Below are 22,832 nucleotides of genomic sequence, written 5' to 3' on the forward strand. Positions count from 1 at the left end.
GAGGCCTTCCCGCACCGAGCCGCTCCCAGACCGTCCCGAGACCCGCGTGCCCGCGCCCCTCGCGGCGCTCTGGCTCCGTGCACTCCGGGTCTGGAAGTCCGGGTCCGCGCCACGCCCGAGGCTCTGGGGCGTTGGTGGGGCGGGGGGGGGGGGTGGACGTGGAGCATCACGGGCCGGGGGGAGGGGCGGTGGCCCAGTTCTCGCGACGTTTCGGCTCCGGGTGGGAGGCAGCGTTGACTCCGCAGCGGGTGCAAGATGCGCTCAGAGAAGGAGGGGGTGGGAGGCTCCGGGGCGGCCGTTGCCGCGCGGGGCCCGAGCGGGAGGGAAAAGGTGTCTGCTGTGGAAGTCCAGTTCCGCCGGGAGTCGCCGCGGCGGGAACCAGAGGTGCCAGCAGCCTCGTCCTTCGGCTGTGGGGGCGGTACAAGCAAGCCTCGCGAGGAGAAGAGGACAGTTCTGAGCAAGGTGGGGGGGCAAGGGGCGGGGCAGGCAAGCCTCGCGATAGGAGGAGGGTCTTCACCAGGGTGGGTCGAAGCAAAAACGGAGAGGTGCGTGCAAACCTCGCGAGAAGAGGTGATCTTGAGCGGGGTGGGGCGGGGCCAAGGGGAGGCGGAGCTAGGGGTGGTGTGTTCCGGAGGCGGGTGAGCGCGCAAACCTCGCGAGAAGAGGGACGGTCCTGCGCGAAGGCGTGGAGGACTCGGGGTAGCCGAGGGGGCGAGGCTGTGCCTGCGGCTTCAGCACCGCGGACAGCGGACTGGCGCGGGCCTTCTCCCGCCCGGCCGGACGCGGCCTTTCCTGGCGCGCGGACCTGTGGGCCTTCCCGACCGCCGAGCCCCGCGTCCGTCGTCTCCTCAGGTGGTGATCCGGCGGCTGCCTCCCGGCCTCACCAAGGAGCAGCTGGAGGCGCAGCTGCAGCCGCTGCCCGCGCACGACTACTTCGAGTTCTTCGCGGCCGACCTGAGGTGAGACGCGCTCGGGGGAGACGCGCTGGAGGGAGACGCGGGGCGGCTGCGGGGCGGCTGCGGGGCGGCTGCGGGGCGGCTGCGGGGGGCGGAAGCCGTGTCCGCGTCTGCCCGCCCGCGCCGGCCGGACCTGGGCTCGCTCGCGCGGTTCGCGCGGCAGAGCGTGCGGCTGCGGGGCGGGCGCCCGTGTCCCGGCTCGGACCCGCCGCCGCCGCCGCCCCGCACCTCCGGCCTCTCGGGCTGCCCGTCACGCCGGGAGGAGGGGGGCGCCGGGGACGCGCCGCCGCCGCGCGCCGCTTCTCTCCCGCGCGGAGCAGCAGACCTCGGGCTGGACGTCGCGCAGGGGCCGTCGGGCGGCTCGCGGTGCGGGTCGCGGTGTCCCCGCGCCCTGGGCCGTCGCGGTCCCTTGTTACCCTCGGAGCCGCCGGTGCCCTGCTGACCCCAAGGGGCCTCGCGCGTCCCGTCGGAGAGACGCGGCGCGGACGGGGAAGGCGGGTCTGGTGCGGAGGAGCCACGGGGGGACTTGGGGGACCGACGTTTGGGAAAACGGGTGCGGCCGAAGAGCAGGCGGTGGCCCCGCAGTGACGCGGGGCGCGGCCCCGGCCCCAGCGTTTACCTGGCTGCGCCCTCGGCACGTGCTTGCCTGAGCCTCCGTGTTCTCCTCCGTGGAATGGGTTGGAAGTTCCTGCCGACGAAGGACGTGGGGTGTGAGGTCGGGGAAGCTTCGTTCGTGCGCCGTCGCCGCGTCGTGCGCCGCCGCGCAGGTCCCGCTCGAGCGCCTCACGGGGTGCGCGGGGGCGGCGGGGACTCCTCTAGGAGTGACCCGGCGCGGTGGTCCCCGGTCCGCAGGTGTGCTGAGGGGTGACCTTGGAATGACCTTGCCTTTGGCTTTCAGCTGCTGCTTTGTAGGCAAGATACTGACCTTAAGCGTCTTTCCCAAGTCACTGAAAAGATCTCGGGTAATGTTTTCCTTATATTTTTGTGTGGGTTTTGCTTTGTTTTGTTTTGTTTTTTTGCTAAAGATGACCCGGGTCATAATCGGCTGAGAGGTGTTCTGTGGCATCGGTTTCAGTTTATTGTGTCTGTAAAAGACACAGAAGCAACATTAAGAAGTCTTACATTTTTACTAACTGTTTTCACTGTTCTCTCTTATTTCAGTCTTTATCCTCATCTTTACTCAAGAGCATACATAAATTTTAGAAATCCTGATGACATCCTTCTTTTTAGAGATCGTTTCGATGGCTATATCTTCATCGACAGTAAAGGTTGGATCTTTGGCTTTCTAAACTCTTTACTATGATCTCCGAGTCCGTTAATTAAGTTTTGCTGGAAATGTTTGTGAGTTATAATAAGTTCTCAGAAACCAGTGTAAAATAAGCTCATAAATGTCAGTTGTATCGCTGTGGTTCTGTGCTTACGTTGAAACTTAAGATGCATAAACCAAAGGACTCCCATTCCTTGTATCAGAGACAAGCTATATATATATATTAAGATTTTCATATAAGTGAGTCTTCTGGGTACGTGAACTTCACTTTCTTATGTTCCAAAACCAAGTGACTTTACTCTTGTGCAACAGAAATTTTCTAAAGTATATTATTCAGTTACATTTCTGTCTTTTGAAACAGAGTCATTTTGGGGCACCTGGTGGCTCAGTGAGTTAAGCATGTGATTCTTAATTTTGGCTCAGGTCATCAGCTTCTGCATTTAATGAGGAGGCTTCTTAAGATTCTCTCTCTCTGCCCCACCTCCCACACTAAAATAAGTAAATAATCTTTTCATTTAAGATTTTATTTATTTGATAGAGAAAGAGCACGAGCAAGGGAATTAGTAGGCAGAGGGAGAGCGAGAAGCAGGCTCCCCACTGAGCAGAGAGCCCCATGCAGGGCTCGATCCCAGGACCGACCTGTGGTGAAGGCAGAGGCTTAACCAACTGAGCAGTCGAGCACCCGTAAAATAAGTAAACTTACATCTTGAAAAAAATTTAAAAAATAAGAATGTTAAACAGAGTACTTCTCATAATTATACCATTATTGGACATGTAGGGGACTGTAATAACGAACTTAAGTTTCTGACTCTTGAACAGCATTGCCTGCTGAGACAGGGACATTTCCCTCTACTCTAAATGGTTCTGGTTCTCTGTGGTTTTTGGATCTTGCCTTTGTCTTCCTTCCCGTCAGACTGTCACCTGTTGTTGTCCGTTGTGACCAAGCCTCTACACCTGTAAGAGCGTATTCTCTGTATCTGCCTCACCAACCAAACTCCTCCCACTGCACCCAGCCCCACTGGTGATAAGTGTTTTCTTCCTCACTGAGAGCCAACAAAATACCCTTGAAGAGTGACTAGGCTGAGGCCAAGGGAGTCTTTCCTGTAAGGAGAAGCAGATCTAATCTTGAACTAGTCAATGTTTGTGTTGAATCCTTCTTTATTCAGGTGCCTTTTTCCTTTATTTTTCAAAAAGTTATGGTAAAGATAACATAAATTTATCATCTTAGTTTTTTTTTTTTTTTTAAGATTTCATTTATTTGAGAGAGAGCACACACGTGCGAAGGGAGAAGCAGAAGCGAGGGAGAGAGACAAGCAGACTCTGTGCCCGAGTGCAGAGGCCAGTGCCTCAATCCCACGATCCTGAGATCATGACCTGAGCCCAAACCAAGAGTCAGATGCTCTATGTGCTCAGCTGATGGAGCCACCCAGGCATTCCTCACAGTTCAGTCGTGTTAAGTACATTCACACTGTTGTGCAGCCCATCTCCAGAACTCTCTTCATCTCACAAAACTAAAACTCTGGACTCTTTTTAAATAATTCCCCATCTCTCCCTGACCCCTAGCCCTTGGCATTCTTCTTTCTTTCTTTCTTTTTTTTTAATGAATTTCCTAGTCTACATACCTCATATAAGTGGAATCAAATAGCATTTCTCTTCTTGTGACTGGCTTAGTTCATATCACATGGTGTCTTCTATGTTCACCCATACTATAGCATGTCTCAGAATTTCCTTTTTAAGGCTGAATAATACTTTACTGTGGGTATATGCCACATGTTGTTTCTGTCAGTGGACACGTTGGTTGCTTCCAGCTCTTTGCTGTTAGGAATAGTGCTGCTGTGAACATGGTGTACAAGTATCTCTTTGAGACTCTGCTTTTAGGTTTTTTGGGTATAACCATAGTGGAATTGTTAGACCATATAGTAAGTATGTTTTTAATGTTTTGAGGAACTGCCATACTGTTTTCCTTAGAGGCTACTTCATTTTGTACCCTCACCGTCTGGGCATGAGGCCTCCAGTTTCTCTTCCCACTACTGCTGTTTGCTGTTTCTTCGATAGCAGACCTCATAATAAGTATGAGATAGCGTGTCACTGGGATTTTGACTTGTGTTTTCTTAATGCTTAGTGGTTTTGAGTATCTTTGTGTGCTTTTTGGTCGTCTGTATGTCTTTGGAGGAAAGCCCATGTTTAAATTGAGTTGTTTCTTGTTAAGTTGTAGATTTTTTTTGTTTTTTGTTTTTTGGGTTTTTTTTGGTATATATTATAGATCGTAACCCCTCATCAGATGTATGATTTTTTTTCCCCACTCCATAGGTAGCCTTTATATTCTGTTGATTGTATTCTGTGACAGATGGTTTTAATGTGATGTGGTCCAGTTTTTCTGTTTTTACTTTAGTTGCCTGCACTTTTGATGTTACATCTAAGAAATCTTTGCCAAATTCAATGTCAAGCTTTTCCTCCATGTTTTCTTCCAAGAGTTTTATAGTTTTAGGTCTCATGTTTAGGTGTTTGACCCATTTTGAGTCAGCTTTTGTCTGTGGTATCTGGAAAGAGTCCAGCTTCATTCTTTTGCATGTGGATATCCAGTTTCTTGAGCAGTATTTTTTTTTTTTTTTTAACGATTCTATTTACTAGAGAGAGCATGCACGTAAGCGAGAGAGAGAGGTAACATGAGCAATATGAAGGGCAGAGGGAGAAGCAGACTCCATAGCGAGCAGGGAGCCTGACACAAGGTTTGATCCCTAGACTCTGGGACCATGACCTGAGCAGAAGGCAGACACTTAACTGACTGAGCCTCCCAGGTGCCCTCCAGCAGTATTTGTTAAAGAAGACTGTCCTTTCCCTATTGAATAGTCTTGGCACCCTCATGGAAAACCATTTGATCATGTATGTGAGGGTTTATTTCTGGGCTCTCTGTTCTAATCCATCAATCTGTTTCTTCTTTTATGCCTGTACCATACTGTTTTGATTACCATAGCTTTGTAAGAAGTTTTGAAGTCAGGAAGTGTGTCAACTCCTACTTAGTAAATATCTATGTACTAGTCGTGTGGGTGCAGCAGGGGATCAGACATTGTTCCTGTCTGTCCAAAGCCCTGCTCTCCTGCTGGTCCTTGACTTTCTTCTGAATAGTTAAGGTTAACACAAAATTATTGTCCAGATAAAAAAGAGTTGCAATATCATCGTCACCTGACCATTCCTGACAAGGATAAAGGATTCAGTACCGACATGGAAGTGTTCCATCAGTTAAGTAAATAGTGAATGTTTCTCGTTATGTTCCTGAACCCCTCTCCCATGCACCCACACGTAATAACCAAATCAGTTTCTCTTGGCTTTTGTTCTGAACTTTTCTGTTTGAAGCAAACCTTGTCTGAGTATTGGGTGTCCCCTCTGAGGCCCCTCTTTTAGCCAAGTATCTCTTCTAAGCATAATAATTCCCTTGAACTCCTATAACAGATTGATGATTTGAATTAACCTTTTAAAATTTTAAAAAAATATGTGACTAAGGAACCTAATTAAAGGAATGCTATGATAAACTCTTCAGGAATGGAGAGAGGGTTTATTGACATTTTAAGGTATGCAGCTTGATGAATTTTGAATGCATTCAGTTATGTAACCACTACTGCAACATGAGAAATCATTTTCTTTAATAAGTAAGTACTCGTCCTTTGTTCATATTTGGAGTTTGATATGCTAAGTTTGCAGGTACTTGAAAATAATAGTTTAAATGTAATGTTGTTATGGTCAGTCTTTAAAAAAGCTAGATCACGGGGCACCTGGGTGACTCGGTCAGGTAAGCATCTGACTCTTGGTTTTGGCTCTGGTCTCAGGGTCATGGGATTGAGCCCCATGTTGGGCTCTGCTGGGTATGGAGCCTGCTTAAAATTCTCTCTCCCTCTGCCTCCCCATCTCCCCCCAAAAAAGAAAGAAAGCTAAATCATTATTTTCCAAAATGAATATAGTGGAATTTTAGAGTGGTTTTTGCAATTTGTTTTCTGTTAAAGGCCTAGAATATCCTGCGGTGGTAGAGTTTGCCCCATTCCAGAAGATAGCCAAAAAGAAAATAAAGAAAAAAGATGCCAAAACTGGAAGCATTGAAGACGGTGAGTCCCTTTACAAAGGCTGCATTATGAAACCGCCAGAGTAAATACACCTATCAAATAGAATTCCTCTCCCATATGTGGGAAGGAACATGTTTCTTTTCTTTTTTTCTTTTTTAATTTACAGATCCAGAATATAAGAAGTTTTTGGAAACTTACTGTGTGGAGGAAGAGAAACCTAATGCCAATCCTGAAACTCTCCTGGGAGACATAGAGGCAAAGACTAGAGAACTTATTGGTCTGTTTGCTCATTTCTTCTCTTTACTTGACTGAGCTATATATTTACTTCCTTTTCAGGATTATTTAAAAATTCACACTTGTGACAGGCTTAGCAGGGTAGAGTGTTTTCCGGTTGTAAAAAATTATGGCAACCTGGAAAAATTTCTGAGCATCTGTCCAGTCCACTAAGGGAGAGCACCAGAGGTTTTAGTTCCATTTATTTGTTCACAGTTATGATGCTCTCAGGTGAGGAGTGGAGAATGGAGTTTTATATTTTGTAGCAGCTGGTTTACTGCGTGTGTAGTGCAAAGGATCTTTTAATCGCTAAAGTTAATATTTATAAAAATCTGCTTAGCATGCATGTGACTATTTTTGGTCAGCACATGTTGAGTGGATACTGACTCAGCCTAGGTGTGCAGAGTGAGCATGAATGGGACACATGAGGCCTGTGCTGTCAGGTATCTGCCCTGCTCATGGGGAAAACTGAAGTAAACACCTGCAGCAGTAATCAGGCTTTAAGCCAGGGCATGTCCGTGTGATCAGTGCCACAGTGTGATGAAACAGTCCTGGGAGGGAGAGCCCTCTGAGAGAAGCCCTGCTAAGACATGGAAGGAGAAGGGGCTAGAGACAGCTGGAAGCTGAGCTGCGGGCCTGTAGGAACAGGAACAGGGTCGGGGGCAGGTGGGGAAGAGATTTGGAGTTTGGGAGACAGCTGAGACTGCTAAGGGAGCCTGATTAGTTTCCCCGTGTCACTCCAGGCATCACTCCAGGCACTCCATGCCTGAGGAAACACCAGGCTTTGGGGAGTGTGGGGAGACTTTGCTCCCGTTCAGGGAGGGCTTCTTACACTAGCTGGCAGAGTCTGCATATGCTCTGGCAGATTAGGTGTGGGAAGAAAGGAAACAGAAAGAATTCAGGCCTCCAGGAGCTTGACTTGAACGGATCAGTGGGTGGAGGCACCATTACTGGCAGGGCAGACTGGGGAGGGAGGAAACACTACTGGAAGTGAGTCAAGAGATCACTGTAGAACATGTTAAATTTAAGAAGAGCAAAAAAAAAAAAAAAAAAAAAGCAGCTTAGAAATTATTTATAGTACACACACCCCCCCCCCCCCCCCCCCCCCCGCCGCCACCCTGCACCTTGCTGTAAATTCTCTTGTACAGGATAACCACAGAAAAGGACCAGGGTCTTCCACTTCTGGGCAGTTTTGAGATAGTCCTTGGTGGCCAGACACCCCCACACTGGAGGGATATCCTCTCCCTTCCCCAGCCCCTTTCCCAGTGCCTGGTGCACAGTAGGTGCATTGTAGTGCTTTATGGGATAAGTAAGTGTTATTCACAATTAGTAGCCCAGAATGAGGCTGTGGAGCTTTGTCTCTGTGATCCTGTTTGCCCATCAAAGTTTGGATCTTAATCTGGCAATTCAAGGCAATTTGCCCTTTTCTTAAATTTTGGCCTTAGAATCCAGTAAGTGATCTAGTCAGAGCAATGAGGGTTGGAAATACTAACTTCCATAATTGAAATTCCATAATTTCCTTTCATTAATTTAATAAATGGAAATATTAGTTCCCTCTGAAGCTGCAGGTTAATGCAGTGGCATAGCAGGGTCTGTAGAGCAGACAGACCTGGGCTCAGCTTCCTGCCCTGAGACTTAGCATCCCCGTGTCGTCCTAGGTCATCGTGACAGTGCCCAGGATGCAGCAGCTGTCTGTAAGTGGTAACAGTTAGGTTGTTAGTTAAATTAGCATTGTATTACATGGCCAGGCACCTTCTCTTTAACAAATGATACATTTTTATGGTTTGTAAAGCACTTTCTAATACAAGGTCTCATTTACCCTTTTCCTATTCATCCTTTGGGGTAACAAGGCAGGTAGTTCATTGGCGAAGGGAGTAGATGGGTGGCGTCTTGTCAGCTCCTCCAGTCACCCGGCGAGGTCTTGTTCCTGCTCTTTGCCGACAAGTCCCAAACTCCCATGGTGCAGAGCAAGAGTCCTCCCTAATTTGAGGCAACTGCCTGTTCCAGAGGGCATAAGCTGTGCTCATCCTGAACCAGAGTTCGTGATTAGCATAGGAGACGTCCAGGGAGGTAATGGGCTCTTCTTGGCCTCTGCACCTGTGATGAAATGTGGACGTTTACACAGCCCTAAATCTGGGGCAGAGCTTTCCTGGCAGAAGCCATATGACACATTATGTCAAGGTGTTTAGGAGTCCTTAATTCCAAGTTAAGAATCCCTGCCTAGGGCTCTTTTATAGAATTCCTGATTAATTCCTGATCCTCAGAATTCGAGAAATGTCATGGCCAGTCTTCAAGTGCATCCAGGGATTCTTCTTTCCCTCATTTAATCTAAGGTCTTGAAAGAGCTATGGAAGAGACCTACACCATCTTCCACCTTCCCACCTGCATTGTGAGCCACTGCCATGGAGAAGACAAAACCACTCTCCCCAAGAGACTGCCTTGAGGCCCACCATATTTGGTATTTGGGCACCAAATTCCAGGGCAGATCAGATACATCCGGGGCATGAAAGCTGAGCATTGAGTTTGAGTTTACAGAGAGATTATTCCTGGGTGGTTAGTGTTGCTTAGATGAAGTACCCTGTGGGGTCACTGTCTAAACTTTTACATCTGGTTATTTTGGTTTGTGGAGTGTATACAAGAGATGACAAGAATCTACATTGTTTAACATCATTGTCTGGAAAGCAGAAAAGGAAGAAATTTCCAGAATATGTGTTGAATCAAAGTGAATCTATAACCAGGTTATGTAATGTTTTAAAATATCCGCAAAAATGGGAAGATGCTCATAATGTTTGGGAAGTCTAATGTGTGGTACTCATTCTTCTTTTTTGCTTTTATAGCATCTTTGTAAGTAATATGGAGATTCCCTTGAGAATCAGGAATTCGTTGCCTACTATTTGTAGAGTTGTCAGTGCCTCCAAATGACTTGACTTTATAGTGATGAAGTAGGAACTCCCCCCAATACAATGTATGCTCATCTAAATTTTATTTATTGGTTTATAAGATTATATTTTTAAGTAGTCTCTGCACCCAACATGGGGCTTGAATTTACCACCTCGAGATCAAGAGTCGCATGCTCTTCCGAAATAGCCAGGCTGACTAAAGATTAAATTGGAAACAAGTATTTAAGATGAAGAAAAGAAATCTTAAAGTTCAATACTATATTATAATTTTTGTGTTTTAGCTAGAAGAACCACACCTCTTTTGGAATATATTAGAAATAGAAAATTAGAGAAGCAGGTAGGTCCACCCTTCACCTGATGAGGACCCTTCCTGTCCCTGCCGTGTCCCCAGAGATAATTGATACACACACTTTTCCACATCTCTAGAGGATTCGGGAAGAGAAGCGAGAAGAGCGAAGGAGAAGGGAGCTGGAGAAGAAGCGTTTACGGGAAGAGGAAAAGAGAAAAAAGCGAGAAGAGGAGAGGTGTAGGAGGAAAGAGGCAGACAGACAGAGGAGAGCTGCTGAGAGAGAAGTAAGGATTAAGGTAATTTTGAGGAAACCGCTCGTTTCTTTTTTCCAAAGCTAGTTCTGCTATAGTTGTGCTTTTCAGGTATTTAGCTCTTCCAACTTGTATGGACATTTTCAGTTAGCCTCCGTTTGCTATTATGGTTCCATTTCTCTGCAGTACAGCAGTGGTTCTCAAACTGTATTCCCTGAGCCCTGGGGGTTCCTTGGACATACTGTTGGGGAGGAGGCCCAGCCTCTTGGGTGTGATGGCAGCACTTCATCCAAAGGAACCCCACACTTACTTGTCACAGGTTGGGCTTCTGCTTACATTTTCTTTTAGAGAAAAGACTCCCTGCCTAAAATGCACACATTTGGAAACTGCTGGCTCAGTGTATACTGGCCTTTCTACGTGAAGGTTCACTCTTGGGATTGGGTTTTACCTTTTTTTTTTTTTTTCTTTTTACAGTACCAGCTGTGGTTTCTCTTGCCCAATTTCTCCTTTGACTAATATGTTCATTTAGAAGGGTGGGTTAGTGCACAGAAGTAGTTCTTCCCCATGTAAAATAGGGTGCTCCAGTGTGAGTCCCCCCTCCTTGTTAGTATCTGCTCAGGTGACCTTAACAAACCTAGATTTCAACCTAATACATATTTTCCTTCATTTCAAGAAGGCTTTGAAGTACTTTTAGGGGTTTATTAAAATTGTATCTTAGAAAGAAAATAACAGATCAGGACTTGAGGGAAGATAGAGTAGGAAGGGAGAGGATGGGGAAGAGGCCAGAGTCGGCATAACTGGGCCACAGTTTAGTTTCTTTTTTATGTGTGTATATTTTACTCAGTTGACATATAGTGTATTGTGTTTCAGAGGTCGAGGTCGGGGATTCATTCGTCTTAAATTACACCCAGTGCTCGTTGCATCCGGTGCCCTCCTCACTGCCCATCCCCCGGTAGCTCTCCCCACCCCTCCCCTGCAGCGGCCCTCAGTGTGTTTCCTATGATATTCTCTTATGGTTTGTCTGCCTCTCTGATCTCATCTTGTTTTATTTTTTCCTCTCTTCCCCGTGATCTTGTTTTATTTCTTAAATTCCGCATGAGTGATACTATATAGTCATAGGATCATTGTCTTTCTCTGATTCACTTACGCCGCTCAGCATAATACCCTCTAGTTCCATCCACATTGTTGCAGATGGCAAAAATCTCAATCTTTTTGATGGCTGCATAGTATTCCATTGGAGATAGATATTTTCATGCATATATATATGTATATATAAACATGTATTCATGTATACATATATTGAATGTATGTATGAATATATAAATATACATATATTAATGTATATATACATGTATATATAACATATACATGTGTATATAAACATATGTATACATGTATATTGAATGTATATATGAATATATATGATTATATAAATGTGTGCATATATTCATATAATGTATACGTGTATATAAACATGTATACTTGTATATATGTGTACATACATACATAAGTGTATATATATTTGTTTTACATCTTTATCCATCATAGATTAGTTTCTGATGTGCTTGATGGGAAACAGTTTCATTATCTGTGAGGAACAACATGCCATTTCTTCAAGGGAGGTGAAGCTTTTTTCTAGGCCTTTGCTTCTAAATCAGTTTCTCCTTATAGTTGGTCACATGGGGCTCACTAGCTGGAGGGATGTCTGATATACAAATCATTTTGAGAATTAAAATTTTTTTAACCTGAAAAATAAAATCAGTGAAGAAATGCTAAAAGAGTTTGTGTTAATATCATAAAAATGACAGCTGCAGAGAGAGAGCTTCATGGCTATTTTTAACAATAAAGAAAACTATTATATAAGCAACCCAGCTGTTTTTATTTTCCTCTGAGGACTCTAAAACTAAGTAATGAGCTTAAGTTGAAGTAGGAAGTTAGTTTACCAAAGTTACAAAAAAAATTCCTGAATATACACATCGTATAGGAAATAGATTACATTATTAACAAAGTTGTGTGATTTTTTTTTTTAAGATTTTATTTATTTACTTGACAGACAGAGATCACAAGTCGGCAGAGGCAGGCAGAGAGAGAGGAGGAAGCAGGCTCCCCGCTGAGCAGAGAGCCCGACACGGGGCTCGATCCCAGGACCCTGAGACCATGACCTGAGCTGAAGGCAGCGGCTTAACCCACTGAGCCACCCAGGCGCCCCTTGTGTGATCTTTTTCACAAAACTTATTAAAAACAGATGTGGGCTGGGTGGACACACAGAAAACATGGCATCTGCTTCCACCTCCTCCCGTGCCTGGCTCCGCCCCCTCCCTCTTCCCTCCTTCCTCCACTTTCCCCTCCCTCCCTCGTCCCTCCTCCTCCCTCCCTCGTCCCTCCTCCTCCCTCCCTGTCTCCTCCCTCCCTGTCTCCTCCTCCCTTTGCCAGTCTGATTTCACGCTAGGCTTCTGCTTGCTTCCTTCCACCGGGAGCTTTCTCCCAACACTTAAGTGTTCTTAAAAGTGTTTCCTCATCCTGTCTCCATAGAGAGACCTCCCTGAACCCCTTGAGAAGCCATCACTCCTCACCCTACATCTCTCTGTCCTTTTTTTCTTTTTGGTAGATGTTTGTAGCATGACACCTAAGAATATCTGGTTCACTTTTTTTCTATTTTGTCACTGCATACTCCCCTCCCCCCATGGCGACCACTGACTCAGCTAGAACGTCCTGTGAGTTCCTTCATGGTGGGCACTTGTCTCTTATTCACAACTATATTCCTAGTACCCGACATAGTCTTTTTCCCCGGTTCCTGGCACATAGCTCTTAAAATCCTTGCCATCTCTGGAGTGTCTTCCATATGCCAGTGAGACGACAGGTGGCTGAGGCCATGGGTACCTTCAGACGTCTGAAGTGGGGACAGGTTTGTGTAACCCGACATTAATTCCAGCTAGCTAGTGTCAAACTGAATAGAATTATAGGACACCCAAGTCTGTGTTGGAGGGCTGGAGAAATGGTGTTGGAAAGGACACCACACATTTGGTTTCAGAGGTGTTGGAGGTAAAAAACGATTCACAGGTGCACAAAATTATTTGTTGGATGGATGGGTGGAAACAAACTATTACACTTCCCTGTGGTTTACTTTTATTACCAGCATATGTTACCTTTTTAATTAAAAAGTATGTCGGAGCACCTGGGTAGCTCAGTTGTTAAGCGTCTGTCTTCAGCTCAAGTCATGATCCCAGGGTCTTGGGATTGAGCCCCACATCGGGCTCCCTGTTCTGTGGGGAGCCTGCTTCTCCCTCTCCCACTCCCTCTTCTGTGTTCCCTCTCTCACTGTGTTTCTCTCTGTCAAATAAATAAATAAAATCTTTAAAAAAATATATATGTCAATAGGGGTGCCTGAGTGGGTCATTCGGTTTAGTGTCTGCCTTTGGCTGCGGTCATGATCCCAGGGTCCTGGGATCTAGCTGCAAGTAGGGGCTCCCTGCTCAGCGGGGAGTCTGCGTCTCCTTCTGCCTGCCACTCCCTCTCCATGTGCGTGCACTATTGGATAAATAAATAAAACCTTAAAACATAAATATCAATAGATATCTGAAAGGAGATGTTTAAATTCACAGACCCCACAGGCAGAAGAAGAGCATGTACATTAGCATAGTGCACATCTGTGATGAGAAGCAAATTTCCATATTTGGTCTTCCCTTTTCTGTTTCATTCTTTTTTTTTTTTTTTTAAAGATTTTATTTATTTGACAGAGATCACAAGTAGGCAGAGAGGCAGGCAGATAGAGAGTGAGAGAAGGAAGCAGGCTCCCTGCTGAGCAGAGAGCCCGATGCGGGGCTCAATCCCAGGACCCTGAGATCATGACCTGAGCCGAAGGCAGCGGTTTAACCCACTGAGCCACCCAGGCGCCCTTAAATGAACTCATATAGTTGAAATTTATCTGTGTGTAATTTTGCTATAGTACAATTTAAAATATGCTCATTTTTATAAGTTAGAAAAAAATGTTCAGAAGTATGCCTTCTACTTTTGTTTTATAAATTGACTTACCTGTGGCACTTGAATTTCAAAGAGTAAAGTATGCAGAGAATTGGGGGAAGGCCCAGATTCAAAGACAACAACCTGCTCAGGCTGATTAAAGTAAGAATAAGACGTGTTTTCAAAAAGGTTATTCTAAAAGCCATCGGTATAGAAGCAACATATTAAACAATATATTTTTACATATTACAAAAGCAGCACTTGTTCATTTTAGAAAAAACTAGAACTTGGTGACAAAAGGAAAGATCATTGCAATTCCACCACCGCCTAAAAATCATCACTATTAACACAGTGTTGCCAGCATTGGATGTTTCTCTGTGTGTATAAACATAGAGACCAGGACATTCATTTGTTAATAAGAGCATCTTCTCATCACATCAGCTGTCCTAAATTGTTCTTCATAACTATAGTATTTCATTGACTGAATGTTCCCCTCAGTATTTAACCAAAAACCTGGTTGCTGCACCTTTAGCTTACATTTTTTTGCTATCCAGACATTTGCACTCAGTGTTGTTTTCTATTTTTAATTATTATTAAACATCCTCATTTATAAAATACTCCAAAAGTGACATTCTCCTGACATTATAATTTCTTAGCTTCTTAAGAAACCAGAAAAGGGGGAGGAACCAACTGAAAAGCCAAAAGAAAGAGCAGAGGAAGTGGAGATCGGAGATGGAAAATGGGAGCCCTGTGCTGTCCTGAAGCCCACGCCCTTTGGGAGCTTGGTGGAGGAGCCCAGGGAAAAGTAAGCCCACGCTTCTGTTGCTTTGACCACGTGAAGGATCACAGACTGTCCTGTCTTGGCACAAGTGCTTGTATTTCATACTGCTTATGGAATTCAGGGATTTTACCACGATATGCTCCTCCACACCTTTATTTCTCCTTGATCATACTAGGAACTTAGTTCCTTTTATCTGCAGCTTCAAGTCTTCGAAGCAGGGACACATCCTTCTCCTGGTTCCTTAGCTGTGCCTGCCCTGGCCTCTTCCTTTGGATTCCCGTTACCACCCTTTAGGTCTTGAGGATCTCCTTCGCACTCTCTTGTCCAAGTGCTGGGATTCTGAATGACTTCTTACTGTCTTTCTTCCACACAGACTTGTGATTAAAAAAAAGAAAAAAGTTTCCTTCTTTTTGGGGGTTCTGGTTTATTGGTTTGTTTGTAAAATTAATTCATACATGATTATGAAATCTGTGATCTGTTAGCACTGTGGTTTCTGCTGGAGGTGTTTGTATCATTGCTTATGATACTGTAGCAGTGCCTTTTGTCATGTTTCTGGCATGAATTTACATTTGCTTATGGATCTGTTTCTCCCCACCAATCCTGCTGCTTTTGTTTTGAGGGGAAGCCACAGATAGCATGTGAGGATTTTTACCTGTGGGTTGTGAAGGGAAAGACTATAAGAACCAAAGGAGCTAAGCAGCCACTTATTTATATTTTGTGCATTTACCAGTGTAATTTTATATGTATAAAAAGGAGTAAATTTCAGTTAATTTGAGTTACACCTGAAGCAGAAACCAAGCCATCAGTATCAGCTCTGTGTCTTGATGGACGTGGACTTGGGCCACTAGGAAAGTCACTTGAGCCGTTTGGTCTCCTGGACTTTATCTGTAAAGGGGGGAGTTATATTTACTTTGGGGGGTTACTGAGAATTAGAAAACTAAGTACATATGCCTGTTAGGTATGTCGTTTAGGGTTAACAGTAGATACTGTGGTTACTATTATTGATTCATCTTTCAATAATTTTTTCTTGAATGCCTGTGCTGTGCCCATTACGCGCATGCCTGTGATGCGCTGACAAGCAGACTTCGGTATTCCCTGCCTCTTTGGTAACTTGTAGTCTGGATGGGAAGATAGGTACTCGACAAGCAGTATACCTAACTAAGGTTACTGAGAATTTGTATTGAATCACAGGTCACAGAATGACAGTGATAAAGAGCAAAGGGAGATGGAGAGAAGATTTCGAGAAAAAGAGCCTGAAACACAAAGATGCCACATGGACGACAGCAGAAAGCACAGAGCTCCCTGTGAGTTAGACAAGTTTTCAAGGAGAAACGAAGAAGAGCCAAAATGGGGGAAAGGAGTCCCCCCAGACACAGGGAAGAAGGGGAACCAGGACAGTGGCGTCCCTGTGGAGGCAGCAGAGTGGCCCTGGAGAGAGCACAGGAGTGAAGGCGGCCCAGCACCCAAAGCAGAGCGCCTGGGAAACAAGGTTCTTTTGTTCGTTCATTCATCAGCCTTAAAAGTATAAACTGCACATCTGTAGGCTTACACCTGCTTTGCCAAACAGAAGTTCCTCTGTTTAGCCGAAACAGAGAAATCTACATTAGGAGTCTTGAGATTTCGGATCACACACTCAGACAGTGGAAAGTCTGCCCCTACTGGGTTCTGCGCTCTCAGGGAGTGCATTGCCCAGGGGCTTGCATTTCATGACACTCTGGAGCTTTCTCTTACACTACTAGTAACAAACTGGTTATCAGGAGACAGTCAGTGGCTCATAAATATGCGTCAGATGCGAGTAGGTGGCGAAGGGTTGGAATTGTCCACTTAGTCCACCAAATGGCTTTCTTTCCCCTTAAGAGTTTGAGGTTAATTTTTATTCAGATCACATTGTTGCAGAGAAGCACTACTAATGGAGTCCCCTCCCTTCCAGGGCCAGGCTCCATGATGCGACCAGTCCCCCACCACCCAATCGCATGATGATCGAGGGCTCCGAGGCTCTCCGGGCTGGTGTCCACACCCTCCTGCCACCCCATCCCTGACCGCAGCAAGCACGCTGTCCTCTGTCTGCATGATTTTGTCATTTCAGGGGTGCTTTAGAAGTGGAAGCACACAGTGTGTGACCTGAAATTGGCTTTCTCACTCAGCAGAATTCCCTTCAGATCCACCCAAGGTGTTGCTGGTGTCAGTAATGTGGTTTTTTTAAAAAATATATTTGATAAAGACAGTGAGAGAGGAAACACAGGGGGGATGTGCAGGGGGAGTGGGAGAGGGAGAGGCAGGCCTCCCGCAGAGCAGGGAGCCTGACGCAGGGCTCGATCCCAGTTCCCTGGGATCATGACCTGAGCTGAAGGCAGATGCCCAATGACTGAGCCCCCTGGCACCCTGAGGGGAGCCGTCTGCAGCCTTGACTAACCACATCTGTATCACTCAGAGGTTTCTGTAGTTACCTGAAGTGCAGGAACAGCAGGTCTAGCCGTGGGTCTTTTGGGTAGAAGTTGTTTTTGAACACTGTGGCTCAGCTGCCTTCTGATGCGGCAGTGAGTGGTCTGTACTTGCATATCTTTAGGTGCTGGGCCTCCTCTCAATTAACTGTGAGGCTCTGGAGGTAATAAGGTGCCTTGTGCATAATGGTACCTTTTGTATGAGGCCTGGCTGGTCTCCGTCTGTGCAACCAGTATTGTCCTGGTGAAAAGCAGGACTGTGTGTGTTGGCCACAGGCAGGAGATAGCATGGGACCCCTGTACCCCTGTGTGCACAGGGATTCAGACCCGCTGCCCCCGCCCAGACCTCTCCCGCTCTCTTCACCGGCCAGGCTTCCACTAAGGGCCAAGGGCATGCCGGTAAATGCCCTGGTGGTGACTGGGGGGCCTGCGGGTGGGTAGAGGTGAGTTGGTGAGCGACATCTTGTGGGATGTGTCTGGGCCCCCAGGTGGCCAAGGGAAGGGGTGCAGGTGCAGGAGGCTCCCCTGAGCCAGGGGTTGGTTGGTCCCCCTCTCCTACAGGACAGAGCTGGCTGGCTTCCCGCTGGTGCTCCTGGTCCTTGACCTTCAGTGTCCCTTGGTCCTTCGCTGGCCTCACCCTCCTGGTGTCCTGAAACAGTTTAGTAGTATTTTACGCACTTTATTCTCTTTCAAAGATTTTATTGATTTATTTGGCAGACACAGCAGGAGAGGGAACACAAGCCGGGGGTGTAGGGAGCAGGGAGCCCAACATGGGACTCGATCCCGGGACCCTGGATCATGACCCGAGCTGAAGGCAGACGCTCAGTGACTGAGCCACACAGACGTCCCTTTTACACACTTTATTCAAGCATTGTTGTGTTCCTCTACCTCAGAGTTCAGTCAGGTGGAGACAGTTCAGGAATAAGCCACATGGAAAGTGCTCCTTATAGATGTTATTAATTCGGCTCATGGCCCTAAAAAGCCACCTCTGGCCATGCCTTGCTTTGTCTCAGGCTGAGTGTTTACCCTGTCTGATGAGTTGGAGGGGCTGAGACGTGTGTGCACATCTTCACCTCTCCACCCGGGAGGGGAACGCCAGGACTCCACTGGCTCTGGGGATGTTCTGGGTTTGAGCGTGACATTTTCCCAGATACTAACTTTACCTTCTTTCAGGTTATTTTAAATATTAACTGTCTTCCTTTTCGTGGCTTTTTTTTTTTTTTTTTTTTTTTGGCTTCAAAATGCCTGGTGTCTGAGATAGTGATGTGAAAAAGGCAGATTTTTAGCTGCAAGATGATTTCCTTTAGCTAATTAGGATCATCAGATCCTGGAAGTAGAGGCATTTTGCTCCCTCCTATATTGCCAGCCTTTGGAAGGGTAACTGCCCCCCCGCCTTTGTCCTGGCAGGACCGGCCAGCCTTGCAGCTGTACCAGCCAGGAGCTCGTATCCGAGCACGAGAAACTGGTGGGGGAGTCTCCGTGGAGGGCCGTGATGGGAGCCGGGGCGAGGCTGAAGATTCGGCGTGGGCTGGTTCCCAGAAGAGTGAAGAGGCAGGGTGAGTCAGCGCGCACGCTTGCTCGGAAGCTCCCCTTCAGCGTTTTATGGGTTAGGAAGGGCATCCAGAAGTGTATCAATTAGCCTCGAGTAAAACTCGCAAGGTATATTTACTCCTTATAAAGAAATCAGAAACTAGAACTATAAATGTGGTATAGAAACATCTAGAAACCATTCTTAAGAAAGAAGCAATCTGTTAAAAAATTGAAAGTTGAGTTGTCATAGATCTTACCGTTTTTAGTTTAAACTAGTATATACTGTTTAGCCAAAACAGAACAGATAATCTGTTTTAAAAAGTAGAAAGTATGATTAAAACAGGGAAGAAAATTAGTATTGTACCAGTGTGAACTCTGAAGCACTTGAAACATGTTGTGGGAATAACCTGTTCTTTGAGTTCTACACAGTTGTAAGTGATCTGTTGGGATCTGGATTTTGTGTGTGTGCGCATCACTGTAGTTTAAAAAAGGGGAGGGAGCCGCGCTCATGCCATTGTAAGCTGGTGATCCAGACACCTGTGCCCCGTGCCGGGAGCATTCTCTGACGTCTGCGTGCTGTAGCCCCTAGCACAGGAGCGTTGCCACCATGTGAACCACAGCTTGAAGTATTGCCCCTTCAACAGTTTGGCCACTGACTTTTTTCACAGTCTCCTGATGGGTGTGCAGCCCGTGGTGTATAACCGCTGTTACGTAAGGGCTGCTGAGGTAACAAGGGCATTATTTGGGGACAGGAATAACTTAGGTACAGCATCTGGGGTTTTCCTTTTTGCAGTCTGAGGCCGTTTTATTTTTGAAAGGACTTAATGGAGCTTTCTGCAATTATGTGTTCACAGTATTTTTTAATGTTTGTGAAATTTTTAAACATTAATGTATTTTGGTACTATGCTTTGGACCACATATTAAATAATTTTAGTTGCTATGGATTTGAATTCCAGTTACAGTACTTTTCCTACATTGAATTTTACATAATAAAATATTGCTTTTCAAAATGTAGCTTTAATTACCTGAGTACTTTGTTGATTATTCCTAACTAAATATGAAATGCTTATCAAAAAACTGAGAATTTGGGGCACCTGATGGCTCAGGTCATGAACTTTGGGTCCTGCCATCAACCTCCGTGTCAGGCTCCCTGGTCGGTGGAGAGGCTGTTTCTCTCCCTGCCTCCACCCTGCTTGTGTTTTCTCTTCCTATCCCTGTTTCTCTCTCTCAAATAAGTAAATTAAATCTTAAAAAATAAATAAATAAATAAAATAAAAACAACCTGAGACTTACTCATTTATTGTTAAAGACATTTGGCTTTTGGACATATACTCTGTCCCATGGCATTGCTGTGCTCTTGCTCTTGACTCTGGGACTCCCAAGAATTTGGTGGGGGAGGGGTAAGAAGGACTTGCTGTGATGTAGTGACATCCATGTGACCCAGCACAACCAGCACCGATGGAAAAGAGAGAGGTAGTAACTATTTTAGACTTTGCAGACTCTCTGGTCTCCGTTACAAGTTGTAAACTCTGCCATTAGGCAATACATAATGGACAGGGCTGTGTTCCAATAAAATTTTCTTTACAAAACATGCAGTAGGCCGTCTGTGGACCATAGTTTGCTGACTCCTACTTAGAGTATGGATCAGAGTGGAACTCCCAATGAGTGAGCCACTGTGTTCTCAGTGCTTATTATATATAGGGCTTTGATCTGGAAACACAAGTGGAACCAAGATGGACTGAAGACTCAAGCACAAGACCTGAAAGCATAAAATTCCTGGAAAGAAACATAGAAGATTCAATCCTTGTCACCAGTCTTGGAGATCATTTTCTGTATTTAACATGAAAAGCAAAGACAACAAAAATAAAAATAAACAAATGGAACTACATTAGGACTAAAAAAAGTTTCACATGAAAGGAACCCATTTATAAAATGAAAATGCAGCCCATGGAGAGAGAAAAATATCTTAACACAAGATACCTAATAAGGGGTTAATATCCAAAATATGTGAGGAATTCATACGACTCAACAGCAAAAAACCTACAAATTACCCAATAAAAAAGGGGGCAAAAGACCCGAATAGATCTTCAAAGAGGACATCCCAGATGGCCAACAGGTACATGAAAAGGTGCGCAACACCATTGCTCATCAGAGAAATAGAAGTCAAAACCCCAAGGAAGTATCACCTCACACTTGTCAGAGTAGTTAAAATCGCACAGACAAGAGAGCAAGTCTTGGCAAGGTTGTGAAGGAAAGGGAACCCTTGTGCACCATTAGTGGGAACGCCAAGTAGTAAAGCCACTACGGTATGGCAGTGTGGAGATTCCTCAAATTAAAAATAGAACTACCATATGATCCAGTAGTGCCACTGTGGGCACTGTTTACACGTTCATCACAGCATTATTCACAGTAGCCAACGTATGGAAATAACCGCAGTGTCCACAATGGATGGGTGGATAAAGAAAATGGAATATTATGTGGCCTCATAAAAGGAAACCCTGCCATTTTCAACAATGTGGATGAACTTGGAGGGCATTATGCTAAGTGAAGTAAGCCAGACAAAAAAGACAAATACTGCATAGTGTCACTTACAGGTCAGTTTGAAAAAAAAAAAAGTCCAACTCCTAGAAACAGTAAAATGGTGGCTGACAGGACTAGTGTGTGAGGGAAATAGGGAGAGGTGAGTGAAAGTCCTTATTCAAGGATCTTATGTATGGCGTAATGACTGTTGATAACACTGTATTGTGTAATTGGAATTTGCTAAGAGTAGAATTTTCTCATCAAAAATGCAAATATGTGAGGTGACACAAACTCATTGTAATCCTTTCATAATGTGTACATGTTACAAATCAGTATGTTGTACACTTTGTTACAGATCTGTCAGTTATACCTCAAAGCTGGAAAGTAAGTAGCTAAAAACGCAGTACTCCCTCTGAGAGTTTCCTGAGATCTGTCCCCAGGGCTTCCCGAAAGTCACTTTGAGATTACTGATTTAAAACAATAATACATCTGTATGACGGGTTACCTTGGTATAAAGCACTTCCATATACACTTCCCAGTTTTGGCTTAGACTCACTTTTAAGATTGGTTGGGTAGGACATAGATGAACTCCCTTTTATAAACTAGGAAACACGTTTAGAGATGTCTAACACCTGTTGCTGGCAAAGTCAGAAGCTGCTTTCATATCTGTAAAGTTTTTATTAATAATTACCCAGAAAAAAAGGTTTCTGAGTTTGCCACATGTCTAAGAGATGGTAGAAATGTTCTTCACATGGACATACCCCATGGGAGTTGCAGCCTACATCACGGGGAGGGGATACAGTGCTCAGTGTGACTGAGGGGCGGTTTGGGGCTGGCCACCTTTTGGTTTGCCTTCTATATTTGCCTTTCAAAATTTCTTTTTTTTTTTTTCTATTGTTTCTCATTTTAGATTCCAGTCTGGTATTATTTGGCTATCTAATAGTTTTAATAATTATATTCAAATGTGAACCTAGCAAAGCAGAACATTAACTATCAGTATTTTAATGGATCTCAGTGTTGCTAGTAAATTATAAACACCAGCTAACTGAAGGAATTCCTCAAATCTGACATGAATTAGGCATTCTGAAGAATCTCATTTACATCTTTGGAAACAAGTTTTCACTTGCTTGATAATAGTGCTTACCAAGGCATCATCTCCCACTTCTTGAGTCATGTGACAGTGAGACCCTTGGGGTAAGATGAGGCAGCTCATGGGCAACAGGTTCTCTGTACAGATCTTCACAAGGAAAGCGGGGTGTGTGGCTGTGGCCTGGGGGCACCTCGTAGGGGACCCAGCTGGTGAAGAGCGTCGGCTTCTTCACATCCCACCACGAGAAAGGATCTTTTAGGTTCGCCTGTCATGGAATTCTCATTTGTATCTGTTTTCTCAACTCTGATAAAAGGAGAATTATCTACACTTTAAGTGGATTCGTTTGCTATTCTGTTCTTCCTATCTTTAGAATTAAGGACATGTCAGAGATTAAAGTGAAGAAGTAAGTAAAGTGAAGAATTAGGTATTTGATTTGTTTGATCTGTGGTAATAGCAAAAAAAGAGAAAAATGACAGAAAATAAGTTTATTTTCAGAACAGTATTCAGTCAACAGGGTTT

At 45.1% G+C, this 22,832-nt stretch overlaps 1 protein-coding gene across 6 annotated transcripts; it reads left to right on the top strand.

The window, feature by feature from the left end:
* Window positions 1–197: 197 nt before the first annotated feature.
* Window positions 198–19,724, top strand: UPF3A (UPF3A regulator of nonsense mediated mRNA decay). 6 transcript variants are annotated; one of them, XM_082701166.1, is made up of 10 exons: window positions 201–462; window positions 853–959; window positions 2,118–2,224; window positions 6,222–6,320; window positions 6,445–6,555; window positions 9,733–9,788; window positions 9,878–10,036; window positions 14,608–14,756; window positions 15,924–16,221; window positions 18,581–19,724. In XM_082701166.1, the coding sequence occupies exons 1-10, from the start codon at window positions 256–258 to the stop codon at window positions 18,731–18,733; spliced, it is 1,446 nt and encodes a 481-aa protein (XP_082557292.1). In that variant the 5' UTR covers window positions 201–255; the 3' UTR covers window positions 18,734–19,724. The 6 variants fall into 6 exon arrangements, 4 of the variants coding, with proteins under 4 accessions (XP_082557295.1, XP_082557292.1, XP_082557293.1 ...); XM_082701167.1 differs by having other exon boundaries at window positions 9,878–10,024; XM_082701168.1 differs by having other exon boundaries at window positions 202–462; window positions 15,924–16,036.
* Window positions 19,725–22,832: the final 3,108 nt, after the last annotated feature.

Source organism: Mustela nivalis (assembly GCF_964662115.1).
Source record: "Mustela nivalis genome assembly, chromosome: 15".
Classification (NCBI taxonomy): domain Eukaryota; kingdom Metazoa; phylum Chordata; class Mammalia; order Carnivora; family Mustelidae; genus Mustela; species Mustela nivalis.

Bases quoted from the DNA above. Each gene is read 5' to 3' on its own strand.
- UPF3A (XM_082701166.1), top strand. From the start codon at position 256: ATGCGCTCAGAGAAGGAGGGGGTGGGAGGCTCCGGGGCGGCCGTTGCC. The intron at 6,556-9,732 runs GTCTGTTTGCTC...TTTGTGTTTTAG, and splicing joins AAAGACTAGAGAACTTATTG to CTAGAAGAACCACACCTCTT. The intron at 14,757-15,923 runs GTAAGCCCACGC...ATTGAATCACAG, and splicing joins GTGGAGGAGCCCAGGGAAAA to GTCACAGAATGACAGTGATA.